The sequence below is a fragment of the Bos javanicus genome, chromosome 8 (genome assembly GCF_032452875.1).
Source record: "Bos javanicus breed banteng chromosome 8, ARS-OSU_banteng_1.0, whole genome shotgun sequence".
Lineage (NCBI taxonomy): Eukaryota > Metazoa > Chordata > Mammalia > Artiodactyla > Bovidae > Bos > Bos javanicus.
The window spans coordinates 7,668,855-7,684,602 of NC_083875.1; the positions used below are offsets into that span (position 1 = coordinate 7,668,855).

Genomic DNA, 15,748 nt, shown 5'->3' on the forward strand with positions numbered 1-15,748 from the left:
TGTAATACATTGTGTTAGTTGAATTCAGTTATTTATTGTGAGAACAAAAGAAAAGTACATTTGTATAAAAAATGTGAATGTTGAGTAAATGTAAGAACGACTTTAAAAATAAGTTAGTATTATGGCAAGTAAAACAATGGAATAAAGTTTAGTTGCAAATCAGTGATGTTGGAAATGATGCAAATAATACATCAAAGTAATTAGGGGTAGCAAAATATTTTATGATTTTAAAGTAAAAGATATAACAACAAGTTCTAATTTCTTTCTATGCCTGTATAGATAGACACCATATTTCAGATACTATATTTAATACCATTAATTTTTTAAAAAAATACTGAATCTGATTATGTAGATAAAAATAATGTCACATATTTAGGGGTCTTGGAGACTAAAAGGAAAGATACTAAGGTGGACTTAGTTAATTTTATGATATTTTACCTCTAAGATGTTTCATTAGTATTCACTGATGTTGCTCATAACTGAAGAGGAAGATGATAGACGCTAAGAATAATTTGAAAACTATACATTATGATAGAAGATGAAGGAATTGACAGGATTTTTACAGTAGAGAAGGGAAATAAAACTGAGTGTCTCTGAGAAGCTGCATTTGTAATATTTTTCAAGCTTTGGGTATAGTAGTATTCTGCAAAGAAATCTGTCTAAAATTATTAAGGGTAAGAAATTCAGCAGGAACAGTCATCCTATGCAGCTTGTGTTATAACCACTTGGTGGTAGACTGATGAATTATGTCATAAAAAGCAGAGAACTTCAGGAACATTACAGTTTTTTATTTTAATGAGGAAATCTGGCCATGTTCTCTCTTTTTTTCCAAATCCCTTACTCCATCCCACAAAAACAAGTCAGGCTAGAAACCTTTCCAACTATTGCTGTTGAAACTGTTTTGCTGACGTGATCTTGCAAAAGAGAAAGTATAAACATATGTCCAGGCTTTCAGGATGACACAGTGTTGGATAATAGCAATTAAAATGAGAAAGTTGCCAGGGCTAGAAATATAATTTGGGAAGTCTAACTAGAAAAAAAAATCAGTAGAGTTTCCTTTATCTATGAATATGATTTGAATTGGGTATGGACAAATACAGGATTATAAATCAGGGCCATATTTTCAATAAGAATCCATAATAGGTCAACTTCTGAAACAGGATTATAGTGACTTCAGGGTCAAAATAGCACCAGAACCACAGTATGCTTTCACAAGCAAATAATATAATTTTCTCTGTGTTTACACATATGTACATACCTGTGTTAACTTATATAGTCCAATGAAGATAATTCTATGTAATTTCCCCAAAATGAATTCAGTTCTTTTCCAGTGATGCTTTTCTTGTAATTATACTGTATTGAGTTTTAATAGAACCACAGAGATAGCGTTAAATGACTAAATGTTGTATACATGAGCAAATCAGCCTTTTAAAAAGTGGTGCCTGAATGAAACCTCTTCCTGTTGAGAAAGATCTTCTATATACACATACATAAACACATGTGCACACACACAACTCCACACAGCTCCCCATAAAATAATTTACATATTAGATTATTTTTCCTTAGAAAATTTGCTATCAAGTCATTCTGATACATGTAAAATAAGAATAATTCTCTTAATAATGGTTTTAGCTAATAAATCTTTAAGTTCTTCATATCATATTTTAGCTAAAAGCAACTCTGAAAATTAATTTGGATTATATTTGCTAAATGTAGGAATGAAGTATAACTCTAGGTAATTTAAGAAGCACAATACCTAGTTTCAATTTTTAAAAATGTCCCTGATAATCTTAACAGATATTCAGTGGTTCATGAGTCCATCTCTGCATTTTTATTTTCCCTAAAATGCACAATGAAAATTATAGGACAAAGAAAAGATACAACATGATCTTTACAGAAAGTTATAAAATCCAAAGCAGAATAAGTTGGACTTGGAATGATAATCTGTTGGGCTTTAATAACTTGATTAAGTTCTCAATCAAGCAGTAATGAAACCTCAGTTCAGTGAGTTTAGTTAAATTAAAGCACACACCACAATTTGCAAAATATTTATGATATTTAAGCAGATACCATATTCATTTGGAAAAGTAATCAAAATACTTAAAATAACATTATAAGCACACTTAAGCATACAGAATAATTAAACATGACATTATTTACTCCTATGCTTATTTCTGCTTAATAAAGAGCATTGCAAATGAATAATGCATATGGTAAAATCTTAGGTTTTTTTTTTAATTTTAGTTTTAATGTGAGATCTAATAGTTACTGAAATGGGAGAGATCAATTGTGTTTTCACTTACATTTATTCTCTAATATATCATCTCTAAATGAAACATTATTACGTGACTTGATTGTAATTTAATTATACATTCAATTTTATCCTTTAAAATTTCATTATATGAATTTTAGCTTTAAATTACATAACATTAGCAGAAAAAAATTGACATGAACATTATTATAAATTACTCCAGTGTGCAATTCATTATAAAGTCACAGGCCTACCTACCATGGTTGTCTCAGCAATAGAACCAAAGCTGTTTATGAATATGTTGCATGTGACGTTAACTGCAGGGCCTGAAAGAGAGATTAAAACAGAAGGGTGATTGGATGCTTATCTAAAATATTTTCAAATAATTCCATGCATCTGATATGTCATTTTAAAAAAAGAATTCAAAGCATTTCATTATCTGCCTACAAACTCTGTTATTAGGCTTGATATTATATAAGCCTTGTTATTAGGCTTGATAGCTATATAAATAAAAAACACTGAAATACTGTGTGATAGGAGTTAAAATAATTCAGTTCATCTTATCTAAGCTAGTCAGATAAAATCACAAAAACTGATACCTAACCCTAATTTCTTTTGTTAGTTCATTTTCAGTTCAGTTCAGTTGCTCAGTCATGTCCAACTCTTTGCAACCCCATGAATCACAGCACGCCAGGCCTCCCTGTCCATCACCAACTTCCGGAGTTCACTAAGACTCACATCCATCGAGTCAGTGATGCCATCCAGCCATCTCATCCTCTGTCACCCCCTTCTCCTCCTGCCCCCAATCCTTCCCAGCATCAGAGTCTTTTCCAATGAGTCAACTCTTCGCATGAGGTGGCCAAAGTACTGGAGTTTCAGCTTTAACATCATTCCTTCCAAAGAAATCCCAGGGCTGATCTCCTTCAGAATGGACTGGTTGGATCTCCTTGCAGTCCAAGGGACTCTCAAGAGTCTTCTCCAACACCACAGTTCAAAAGCATCAATTCTTCGGTGCTCAGCTTTCTTTATAGTCCAACTCTCACATCCATACATGACCACTGGAAAAACCAAAGCCTTGACTAGATGGACCTTTGTTGGCAAAGTAATGTCTCTGCTTTTCAATATGTTATCTAGGTTGGTCATAACTTTTCTTCCAAGGAGTAAGCGTCTTTTAATTTCATGGCTGTAGTCACCATACCAAACATAATTGAGTCTCTCAATCAGTTGTCAGAGCTGGACTGTAAAGAAGGCAGAGAGCCAAAGAACTGATGCCTTCAAACTGTGGTGCTGGAGAAGACTCCTGAGAGTCTCTTGGACAGCAAAGAGATCAAACCAATCTTAAGGGAAATCCACCCTGAATGCTTGTTGGAAGAACTGATGCTGAAGTTGAAACTCCAGTTGTTTGTTCATTTGATATGAACTGCTGACTCACTGGAAAAGTCCCTGATGCTGGGGAAGATTGAGGGCAGAAGGAGAAGAGGGTGTCAGAGGATGAGATGGCTGGATGGCATCCCTGATGCATGGACATGAACTTGGGCAAACTTTGTGAGATGCTGAGGGACAAAGAGGCATGGCATGCTGCAGTTCATGGAGTCACAAAGAATCAGACATGACTGGACAACTGAACAACAGTGTGGTACCTAGTTCCCTGACTAGGTATCAAACCTGGGCCCCCTGTAGTGGGTACATGGAATCTTAGCCACTGGACCACCAGGGAAGTCCCCAGTTTTATATGATTATGACAAGGTAAATAGTATGCCAACTAACCATATAATACACTGTGATCACTGTTTCTTTTCTGCAAAACATGTTCCTGAGGTGGATAATTGTTTTATGTATTTCATATAGTTTCTTCCATATGTATCATCAGATTACCCACAAGTTCTGAAATGTCTAAACTGTGTTTCCATATCAGACTCATCACATATTCTATTAACTCTCTCTTCCCTCAGGCTTACTCCGTTCTAGATTTATTGTCCTGGAGCATAACAGTCATTCACGCTCTCCCATCATCCTCCTATAGGAGATAATGGAAACTGAGAGACTCTACTTTGGGGGGGCTCCAAAATCACTGCAGATGGTGACTTCAGTCAGGAAATTCAAAAACGATTGTTCCTTGGAAGAAAAGCTATGACCAACCTAGACAACATATTAAAAAGTAGACAAAGGTCTTCTTTTATTTTGCTGACAAAGCTATGGTTTTTCCAATAGTCATGTATGGATGTGAGAGTTGGACTATAAAGAAAGCTGAGCGCCAAGAATTGATGCTTTTGAACTGTGGTGTTGGAGAAGACTCTTGAGAGTCCCTTGGACTGCAAGATCAAACCAGTCCATCCTAAAGGAAATCAGTCCTGAATAGTCTTTGGCAGGACTCATGTTGAAGCTGAAACTCCAATACTTTGGCCACCTGATGCAAAGAACTGACTGGGAAAGATACTAGGAAACATTGAGGCAGGAGGAGAAGGGGATGACAGAGGATGAGATGGTTGAATGGCATCACTGACTCAATGGACATGAGTTTGAGCAAGCTCTGGGAGTTGGTGATGGACAGGGAAGCCTAATGTGCTGCAGTCCATGGGGTAACAGAGAGTCGGACATGACTGAGCGACTGAACTGACTAAAGAGAAGATAAAGCAGAGATATTTTTTCTATGGTTAATTTATCCCATCATAAGAGAAATATGAAGTCACAATTAACAGTTAGAAGATATATATATATATATAGTTATATATGTATATATGTATTTTACTTAATGTAAGTGGTGGTGAACTCTAAAATATATACACAGTTACAGTTACAGTTTAGTGGCTCAGTCTGAGCTCTTTGTGACCCCATGGACTGCAGCAAGCCAGGCCTCCCTGTTCATCACCAACTCCCAGAGCTTGCTCAAACTCATATCCATTGAGTCAGTGATGCCATCCAGACATCTCATCCTCTGTCTTCCCCTTCTCCTTACACCTTCAATCTTTCCCAGCATCAGGGTCTTTTCAAATGAGTCAGTTCTTCCCATCAGGTGGCCAAAGTATTGGAGTTTCAACTTCAACATCAGTCCTTCCAATGAACACCCAGGACTGATCTCCTTTGGGATGGACTGGTTGGATCTCCTTACAGTCCAAGGGACTCTCAAGAGTCTTCTCCAACACAGTTCAAAAGCATCAATTCTTCAGCATTCAGCTTTCTTTATAGTCCACACATGTGGACTATAAAAAACTCTGAAAGTCACATCCATACATGACCACTGGAAAAACCATAGCCTTGACTAGACGGACCTTTTTGGCAAAGTAATGTCTCTGCTTTATGCACAGGCTGACTGAAATCTTGAAAAGCTAAAAACCAATCTTTGATACTTTCTAAGTGTTAGTTGTTCAGTCGTGTCTGACTCTTTGCAATCCCATGGATTGTAGCCTTCCAGGCTCCTCTGCCTCTGGGATTCTCCAAGCAAGAATACTGGACTGGGTTGCCATTTCCTTCTCCAGGGGATCTTTCTGACCCAGGGATCAAACCTCCATTTGCTGCATTGAAGGCAGATTCTTCACCCTCTGAGCCACCAAGGAAGCTAAGCTATTCTCTTTTTCTCTTGAGAACTCTAAAACTCTGACATTGTTCTTTGCTGGTGACAGCAATGTGAATCTAGGGGATACCCTTTTGCTTAAGATAAATTCTGTTGTGCTTTATTGACTCAAATCCATTGGAAGAGGGAAAACACAAATGTTTTATTGTTCGGTTAATACACCTTCCAATAAAATGCAGCTTCAGGTACATCCATATTGGGGAAACATGGCCCCAAATGTAACTGCTGCTACAGAACTGTCAGCTCAATCTGACTGCAATCTCTTTGGCTGAAATTGGAATAAATAAAACAGTGGGAAGATGATTTTCTTATTTTAACTAGCAAGGAACAGGGGCTTTATTTATTTATTTGGTCTCATCCTCTAAATTAATTATTATGCATAGAATTGTAGGTAAAATTGGTGAAAAACTGGATTAAAGTTAAAAAATCAGTGTAGGCTTCAGTAACCTGAAGTTAATAAAGTCGGTTCTGATGCATTCCTTGGGACCAGGCGCTGTTCGGTACCACCTAATGACTCCAAAAAAACTCCGAAAGGAACAGTATTAAGCACTGTGCTGGGAGATGGGCTCCTGGGGTGCATTTGTTTTCTCTCTAAAATAGCACGTTTCCACAGAAGAGCCATGGTCACTTGTAGAAGTGGCTACTGAGGACTGGCCTAACAGTTGGGAGAATGATGCCTCACATCGAATGAACAAGCCTCCAGGTCTTGCTTCTCCAACATGCCTCCCACCAGATGCAATAATATCTTCCTAACAACCTGGCTTCAAGATCTCAGTTTGATGTGTATTAAAGTAAATCCCAGTGCTTTCATGTCTAAGCTTTATTGTCCAATCCATCAGTTATCAGACGTGTTCACCTGGTTATTAGTACATACAAAAGAGCAGACCTGGTTTCTATTTTACTGCTTATTTGTTATGTGTTTTCTTCTTCAGCAGAAAGAAAGGTGAAGGGATTCAGGCACCAAATCTTAATTTCAAAAATAGAGCACTCACTTGAAAGATATACATATATATATCCACATGATATGTATATATGCATATACCTGAAATACATATCCATAATAGAATTAATTTTTTAAGTTTAAAAATATATTAAGATATGAAGCAATGTAAAAAAAAATGTCTATTGTTTCTAAAGATAGTCTCGGGCTAGATCATAGAATTTCTGCAAAGTAAAATCACAGTATTTTGTAATTGACTTCATGAACATGAAGGAGTCATTACAAGATTCTTTATCATTAGAGTGAAGTAAACCAATACAACATGGTGAATGGTTGAATGGATAGCAAAAGCTTAGAGACAGAAAAAAACAGGGATTTATTGTAACTGTTCAGATGGGAAATAGAATGGCGCTGACCAAGGACAGTGACAGTGGAGATAGGTTACCAGGAACAAGATAGATACACTACCATAATATTTATAAAGTAGAATATTCTACATGTTAAGCTTCTGGTCCATGTCAGATCAGGGTAGGTCATGGAGAAGTCTTTTTACCTTCACTATAAATATATATTGGAAGGACTGATGCTGAAGCTGAAACTCCAATACTTTGGCCACGTGATGCTATGAACTGACTCATTGGAAAAGACCCTGATGCTGGGAAAGACTGAAGGCAGGAGGAGAAGGGGACAACAGAGGACGAGATGGTTTATGGCATCACTGACTCAATGGATATGAGTTTGAGCAAGCTCCGGGAGTTGGTGATGGACAGGGAAGGCTGGTGTGCCCCAGCCCATGGGGTCACATAAGAGTTGGACACAACTGAGAAACTGAACTGAACTGAATTGATTATATATACAGCATTAAAAAGTTGTATAGAAAATGATGCTCAGAGAAGACTGTAGAACTTCTATTGCCATTATAGAGAGCGCCTAGCAGTTGTTGGTCAATTTGTTACTTCTGTGCCAAAGCAAAAGCTATTGCATCCATCTGATACACCTGTACGTTTAGCAACAGAACAAATAACTGCTATAGGATCTATATGGCAAGTTGTGCTTTAAAACTGTTCACTGCGTTAGCCATCACTGGCCTGAAAAGCAAATGACAGTAGCTGCAGATGTTTTCAGCAGCATGTTTTCTCTTAGATGTTTCTTAAATAGAATGTGGCTTTTAAGCTCAGAGGTGGACCAAGGCAACACGGCAAAGTACAAAGCAAACGCTTGCCAGTTACACTATTGTGATTCATGTTGGGGAAAAACTGTTCACCAGGCAGATACAGAGCAAACAAATAGACAAAAAAAAAAAAAAATTCAAGTGTTCATGAAAAGGACTCTAAAAATTTTTAATATAATGTTTCATTAAAGCCTCACCCTTATTAAAGATACAAGAATGCAATCGAAAGATTAAATTTTTAAAAAATCTGTTTAGATTTTGTTTTTATGTTTAGATTTGTTTTTATTTTATATATATATATGTATATATAGTAGTCATGTCATGAGGAAAGATATTTTATTTTGATTGACAAAAGCATATTTGATGACTTTAAATCCATATTTTCAATTATGTTTCAGATACTAGAAAAAAGGTTTGAAAAGGACGGCCTAAAAATAGGATCCAGTTTATTCTTCCCCTTACCTTTCATTCCTGAAAAACGTAGCCAAAAGCCATCCACTTGGGCAGTACACAACAGGCTTCAAGCTGGGATGGCTGCGGGGAGTGTGGTCAACTAGAGCAGGGTGAGAAGGATTTCACAGCATCAGGTGTTGAAGCCTGAGTGAGGCAGCCAGGTACCAGAGAAGGGTAAGAGCATGTCCACATGGGGGCATCCTGGCAAGGGGAGTGACCATCTGAACAGGACTCTCGGGCAGGAGAGGGAGCGGCAACAAAGGAGATTCATTATGTATTGATCACACATGTAATTATATTAAAGATAATGGGAGCCAAGGCTTCCCAGGTGGTCCGGTGGCTAACACTCCACGTTCCCAATGTAGGGGCCCAGGTTTAATCCCTGGTCAGGGAACTAGGTCTCACATACTGTGACTAAGAGCCCACATGCCACAACCAAGATCCAGTGCATTAAAATAAAGAAAGAGAATAATGGGAGCCTTGCTGTCAAATGAAGGAGTTAAAACACGGAAATTCAGAAACCAGAATAAATGTATGGTAGTATAGCTATCAGGGAGAATGCATGGTTTTCAATAGATAGAGATATAAATACATAGGTGTAAATTAATATGTGTGTATGAATATTTACGTGTATATGTGTGTATATAGGGACACATTCTATCAGGAATCCGCTTAGCCAGTTAATCAAAACAAACATCATCAGTCATGGTAAAAATTTACAAGGTCCACAATCTAATAAGGTGCAATTAGAACATAGCATCATTTCTGTGATATTCCTATCAAGATGCATTATCTAAACTGAATCATGAGGAAACACTGGGCTATTGCAAATTGAGAAACATTCTGTTAAATAAAGGAATAATATTTTTTAAATGCCAAGATCATGACAGAGGAAGGAGGGTCTGTTCTGCCTAAAGGAGACAATGAGAAATGACCCATGAAACATAAGACATGATTCTAAACTGGATTCTTTTGCTATGAAGCCATTATTTAGATAATTGATAAAATTTGAATGAGGGCTCTAAATTAGATGGTAGCAATATATCCCCTAGAGAAGAAAATGGCAACCCACTCCAGTATCCTTACCTGGGAAATCCCATGGACAGAGAAGCCTGGCGGGCTACAGTCCAAGGGGTCTCAAAGAGTCAGACATGACTGAGCACAATATATCCATGTTAATTTGCTTGTTTCAGTGATCAGACCGTGGCTATCTAAGAGAATATTCTTATCTGTATGATACACCCAACCATTGGGGCATCAGGTCAACAACTTACTTTCAAGCGGTTTGGGGAAAAAATAGTCTGTGCTAGCTATACTTGCAAATCTTCTGTTAGTCTGAGATTGTTTTAAAATAAAAAAGGGAAATAACCACTACAGAGAGAATATATTAAAGAATAATCAAACAAAATCTAAAAACATATGGTGCAGAATTTAAATCTGTGAATCTTTCAGGTGTTTGTCTACAATTTTAGAAAGATTTATTATTAGAGAGATTTCTTGTTAAAATGACCTTGCATGATATAAAAATGCAAATAGAAAATACAGCTTTTTCAAAAGAAAAACTGTGAATTTTTATTCAAGAAAAGTAGTGTCTGGATGGATAGGAATAATTAAAATGGATAAAGAGATTCTAACACTTTCCCTGAAAAAAAATGGGCAGAGATGAGTATTGGGTACATATACCATTCTGGGGATAGAATGTGTTATAGTAGAATAGAGTATATGAAAATTGGATTTATGAAATGGGATAAAAGGATTAATACAGAGGAATATCACAGATGAAAAGACAGAAAACACAAAGACATAGTGAAGGCAAACAATGTTATTCCTAGATAAAGGGAACAGCCACCGGAAACGATAAAAAAAACAGCACAAATGCGGTAAATGTACAGGAGGAATACACAAACAGGTGGCTGCTCGCAGTCCTTTCTGCCTGGATCCAAATTAGATTTAAGGTTATAAAGACCAACTGAGGGCCTAAACAACAGAGTCAAAGAAAAGAAATAAAATCTAGAAAAAGCTAGCAAAATAGTCTGGTGAAATCATATTTTATTGCCTATGGACGTCCTTTTATTTGCTATTTGATGGCTTTTTATCTGTTAAACTGGCTTCTAGTTTCAAATGACTCCTGGAAGCTTCTGTTTCAAGATGGAAGATTGAGCATGGTTGTCCTCCTTTCCGAGGACATAAAAATGATATTAGTGAATAAAAATGAGACTAGACCTATCACACCAAAGAGAATGGCAGGAAAGTCAGCATTGGTTTAATGATATAAAGTATAGAAGGCAGAAGAAAACAGTTGATATATGAAACAGAGAAAAGCCTAAAGAAGTGATGATTAGAACAACATGGAGAAGGAAGCTAACGTGCTAAGAGGCACAAAATTCAAAGTCACCATCAACAGGAAAGGAGGTGGGGCATTAGATAGAGTAGCAGAGGCCATGGACAGAGTACCTGTCCCCAAAAGCTCCCTGCCCCCATCCATTGTCCCCTAGAGCAGGGCTGGCCTGGGATTTCCATGGGTTTGAAGGATGCACATATTTTTTTTCTTCTTTTTGCAGACATAATTTATGAAGGTGATTGGAAATAATGAGTCTGTAAGCAATGCTAACTTTTTAAGTGTTTTCTTTTTCCAGCTTTATTGAGATAAAACTGGCATACAACATTGTATAAGCTTAAAATGTATTAATATAATGTGTGGATTTGGTACACTTATATACTGCAATACAATTATGACTTTAGCAGTAGCTAAAGTATTCTTACTAAAGTAGCTAGCTAAAGTAGCATTTGCAGTATTCTTGCCTGGAGAATCCCTGGGACAGAGGAGCCTAGTGTGCTGCCATCTATGGGGTCGCACAGAGTCGGACACGACTGAGCGACTTCACTTTCACTTTTCACTTTCATGCACTGGAGAAGGAAATGGCAACCCACTCCAGTGTTCTTGCCTAGAGAATCCCAGGGACGGGGGAGCCTGGTGGGCTGCCGTCTGTGGGGTCGCACAGAGTCGGACACGACTGAAGCGACTTAGCAGCAGCAGCAGCAGCAGCAATACCTCCATCATGTCACACACTTACTATTTCATTTTGTGGTAAGAACATTTAAGATCTACTCTATTAGCAAATAGTATAGATGAACTTGGGCTTCCCTTGTGGCTCAGTTGGTAAAGAATCTGCCTGCAATGTGGGAGATCTGGGTTCGATTTCTGGGTTGGAACAATCCCCTGGAGAAGGGAAAGGCTACCCACTTCAGTATGCTGGCCTGGAGAATTCCATGGACTGTATAGTTCATGGGGTCTCAAAGAATCAGACACGACTAAGCGACTTTCACTTCACTTAACGTCATAGATGAACTTATTTGCAAAACAGAAAACATACGGACACCATGGGGGATTGTGGAGGTGAGATAAACTGGGAGATTGGGACTGACATATATACACCACTGATACTATGCATAAAATAGATAATTAATGAGAACCTAATGTATAGTACAGGGAACTCTACTCAGTGCTCTGTGGTATACTACAAGGGAAGGAAATCCAAGGAAGAGGGGATATTCTTATACGGACAGCGGATTTACTTTGCTATACAGTAGAAACTAACACACTATTGTAAAGCAACTATACTTCAAAAAAAATTTTAATAAATTAAAATGTACTTCAGGAAAAAAAATTTTGTAAGTATATAATACAGTATTGTTAACTATAACCTCAAGGTTATGCATTAGATTCCCAGAATTTATTCAACTTCTCTTTACCAAAAAAAAAAAAATTATTAGGAAAAAAAGAGTTCCAGACAGTACCTCAAAACTAAAGTCATCTCTATTCTGGCAATTGGAGAACCCCAGACCAAAGCCTAGCAACTCAGCCCTCACCTGAAACAAAGCCGTGCCCAGGGCAGAACCATGTCTGTCAACATGTCCTTTCTCCGAGAGGGAAATAGCACAAAACCACCTCCTTCCACACACACAGAGCACTCAGGCAAATGGACTTGGTCCCTCCTAAACTACAGAGCATTTCTATTACATGCAAGAAAACTAACAACTGAAAGAGAGTGAACAAGATGAATAAATATTGCTCCTGCAGGAAGAAAAATCACTGGCCAAAAAAAAGTAAAACAGAAGAGATGGAATGCAAGAATAGAGGCATCCAATTAGCAGCCTAGTTAGTGCAAAGAAAGGTCATAACACCTTCTTTGTCAGAGGCCATCAGAGATTAAACAGATGCACATTGCAAATTACCAATTTTCCTTTTGGAGTGTTTGCCTTAAGAAGTAGAATTGTGCCGAAGGACTGTTGAAGCTATTCATCACTAATATTTTTGGACAATTTAGCTTTTACCAAGTTCAGGTACATGATATTTACTGCTGTCATAAAATAACAAACAGATAAACATATAAAGTAGCACCTGCCTAGCAACCCGGAGCACCACCTTTCTGTAGTTTGTGTGGCTTCTGCCTGATAAACTGTGCCTCTTCCATTCCTGCTTTTCCCTAAATAGGAAGTTCCAAAGGAAACATTTCAAATTCCAGGAAAGAAGTACTAGCATCTACCTATTATTTTTGTTTTTCAAAATGGAAATAACTGCTTATATACACATCATTTCTTCTGCTTAAGACCAAATTTTTGAAATAATGATTTGTACAAAACTCTGATTTCTTTTGAATGATAACTAATTCAGTGAGATATGGAGCTTTATTTGCCAATTCTTTTTTAGCAGACTCCCAGATTATTTCTAAACCCAATTATAGTTATTAAATGTATTCTTTATAATAGTTCAAAATCATTATGTTTAATAAGTCTAAGACATAACAGATTTCATACTTTAATTATGGTAAAGGCACAGAGTCTTTCTTGGAGAAACCTGATTCTCAGAAAGGTTTAAGATGAATTATGACTATCCTGGAGGGAAAGAGAATAGTTGATTAACCCATGGAAAGAAGAAAAAGAATAATCTTAGTAAGTTAGATGTCTAAGTGTTTTAATGTCTTTAAATATTTATTTTTATAAATAGCTAACATTTATATTTAATTATTTACTAAGATAATTTTCAATGGAAGAGACCATTCTATCTGTGCTCAGGACCAATTTAAAGTAATTTAAGAGAATTATTTATTTCTACTTTTGTGTAATGCATTTTAATAACATTTAAAATATTTAATCTCAAGTAAACCAAATTTTTTTTATATGTACTATATTTTAGAGAAATTACATAAAATCATACAAATAAGTATCACAATTTTGTTTATGTCAGAGAGTGTTTTGCCTATGTTCTCCCTGGAGTTTTTGATTGTTAATTAGATTGAATATTCTTATTTAATTTTTGCAAATTGTCTGAGAATGTCTCTACCAAGATTTTTTTTGTTTTCCTCTTACACAATGTATAAATTACTGAGAGGTCAAACACACAAGTTTTTCCCAAGAATTTTATATTTTAAAAACATTTCCTATTGCTTAATCATCTATCTAGGCATTTTCTAAGAGTGTTCTTTGTCACCTTTCTCCTTAAAAAAAAATTATTTTGTATGGGGGTATAGTTGATTAACAATGTTGTGGCAGTTTCACGTGAACAGCGAAGGGACTTAGCCATACATATATTCAATACATGTGTTCATTCCCCCACAAACTCTCTAAGGGTTTTTTAACTAACGTCACTGTGACCATCACTTCATAATATATAAAAAATCAAATCATGACACTGTACACTTAAAACCAATGTAATGTCGTATGATCCAAAGAAGACAAATTATGATAGCTATTAACACGACAATATATTTCTTCTTTGACCAACATGGTGCTTGGAGGATTATTGGAAATAAGTATTAGAGTTTGGGGGGGAATCAGTTTGGAAATTTATCCTGCTTAATCATACATATTGTAGTAAGCAGAACAATTACCTTTAAAATTGGGTCTGATTCTCGCATCGTACCCCGACGTCCTCCCCATTAACTTGTCTAGAAAGTCCGAAGGCGGCATTGGGGCGCTTCGAGACCTTGCACTGTCTGTCTCCTTTGTTGCAACCAAACTGCAAACGAGAAAAAAAAATAGATTTTTACCAAAAAGTCTTCCTAACAGTTGTTACCTTAAAATGTAAAATTAAAATGCTAAGCAAAAAGTACCTTTGAAATCAAACCCCAAAAAAGGTCCATATACTGTAGAGTGAATATTATCATGACAGGTATTTATAGACTTACAGTCAGAATTCACAAGTTTTCACATGTATTTAGCAGTGACAATATTTGTGTTAAGTCTGGAAACAAAGCTACTCCAAATTATTAGGCTTTCAAAATTTGTATTTACCCAAACTTTATTTCTGATTGCAATGTTTAGCTAAATTACCCTGTGTGATTCAAGCATAAGAAAATGTGAATGTTCAGCTGTGAAATACAGCTCCTATAGCTTTTATAGAGGAGAAACACACCACCTTTTAGGTTTAAGAATTTTTCTTAACAGCAACAAAACTTCTGCCCTGAATATTAAACAATAATGTTCTTTTCATCAACCAGAATGAGTGCTTCCTATATTAGTAACATATTCAGTTAAATTTATTCTGCTTTCACTTTGTGTCTCTCTTCTACAGCACAGTTTGTTCAGATCTAAAATGTGTGCATGGAGATTGAGAAATTACCATAAATGTGGTCTGTGTACTTGGCTATTATCCAATGAGAAGCTGTGTCCGGGAAAGGTGGAGGGTTATTGCATTTTTTTCATTCAAACATGTTCCTTAGAAGCCCACAAGTGACTGCACCCCCATCCAGCTCCCCATTTATCTAGGCTAGTCCCTAGAAGGTCTCAGCCTGCTTGCTAGTGCCAAATGAATCTTTTTATCTCAGAGCTTTGCTCAAGAAAGTGAAGCAGACTTTCTGAGGACACATGTGTTTGAGATATATATATACACACACACACACACACATATATGTTTGACCTGATGTTACTTCCTAGATATTGTCAGTCATCGCATCCTCCCAGCTCTGTCACTCAGAGCATTATCAAACTCTGAACCTTTGTGGTCACTCCCAGAAGTATCAAGTTATTAAATTCCTCCTGTCAGAATTTCCAACAAGTAGTGAAAATGGGCTTAAAGCCATAACCATTAAATTACCTACTACACTCATATGAAAAGTGAAAGTGAAAATGAAGTCGCTCTGTTGTGTCGGACTCTTTGAGACCCCATGAACTGTAGTCTACCAGGATCCTCCGTCCATGGGATTCTCCAGGCAAGAGTACTGGCTGCTGCTGCTGCTAAGTCACTTCAGTCCTGTCCGACTCTGTGCGACCCCAGAGACAGCAGCCCACCAGGCTCCCCTGTCCTTGGGATTCTCCAGGCAAGAACACTGGAGTGGGTTGCCATTTCCTTCTCCAATGCAT

General features: G+C 36.9%; 1 protein-coding gene across 1 annotated transcript in view; it reads right to left on the reverse strand.

Annotated features, from left to right (window-relative positions):
- Nucleotides 1-15,748, reverse strand: part of GLRA3 (glycine receptor alpha 3) — a 197,534-nt gene that overhangs the window by 139,987 nt on the left and 41,799 nt on the right. Inside the window, exons 2-3 of the mRNA XM_061424963.1 lie at nucleotides 14,278-14,405; nucleotides 2,510-2,577 (exon numbers count right to left, since the gene is read on the reverse strand). Coding sequence (XP_061280947.1) covers nucleotides 2,510-2,577; nucleotides 14,278-14,405 — 196 coding nt within the window. The remainder of the gene's footprint in view (nucleotides 1-2,509; nucleotides 2,578-14,277; nucleotides 14,406-15,748) is intronic.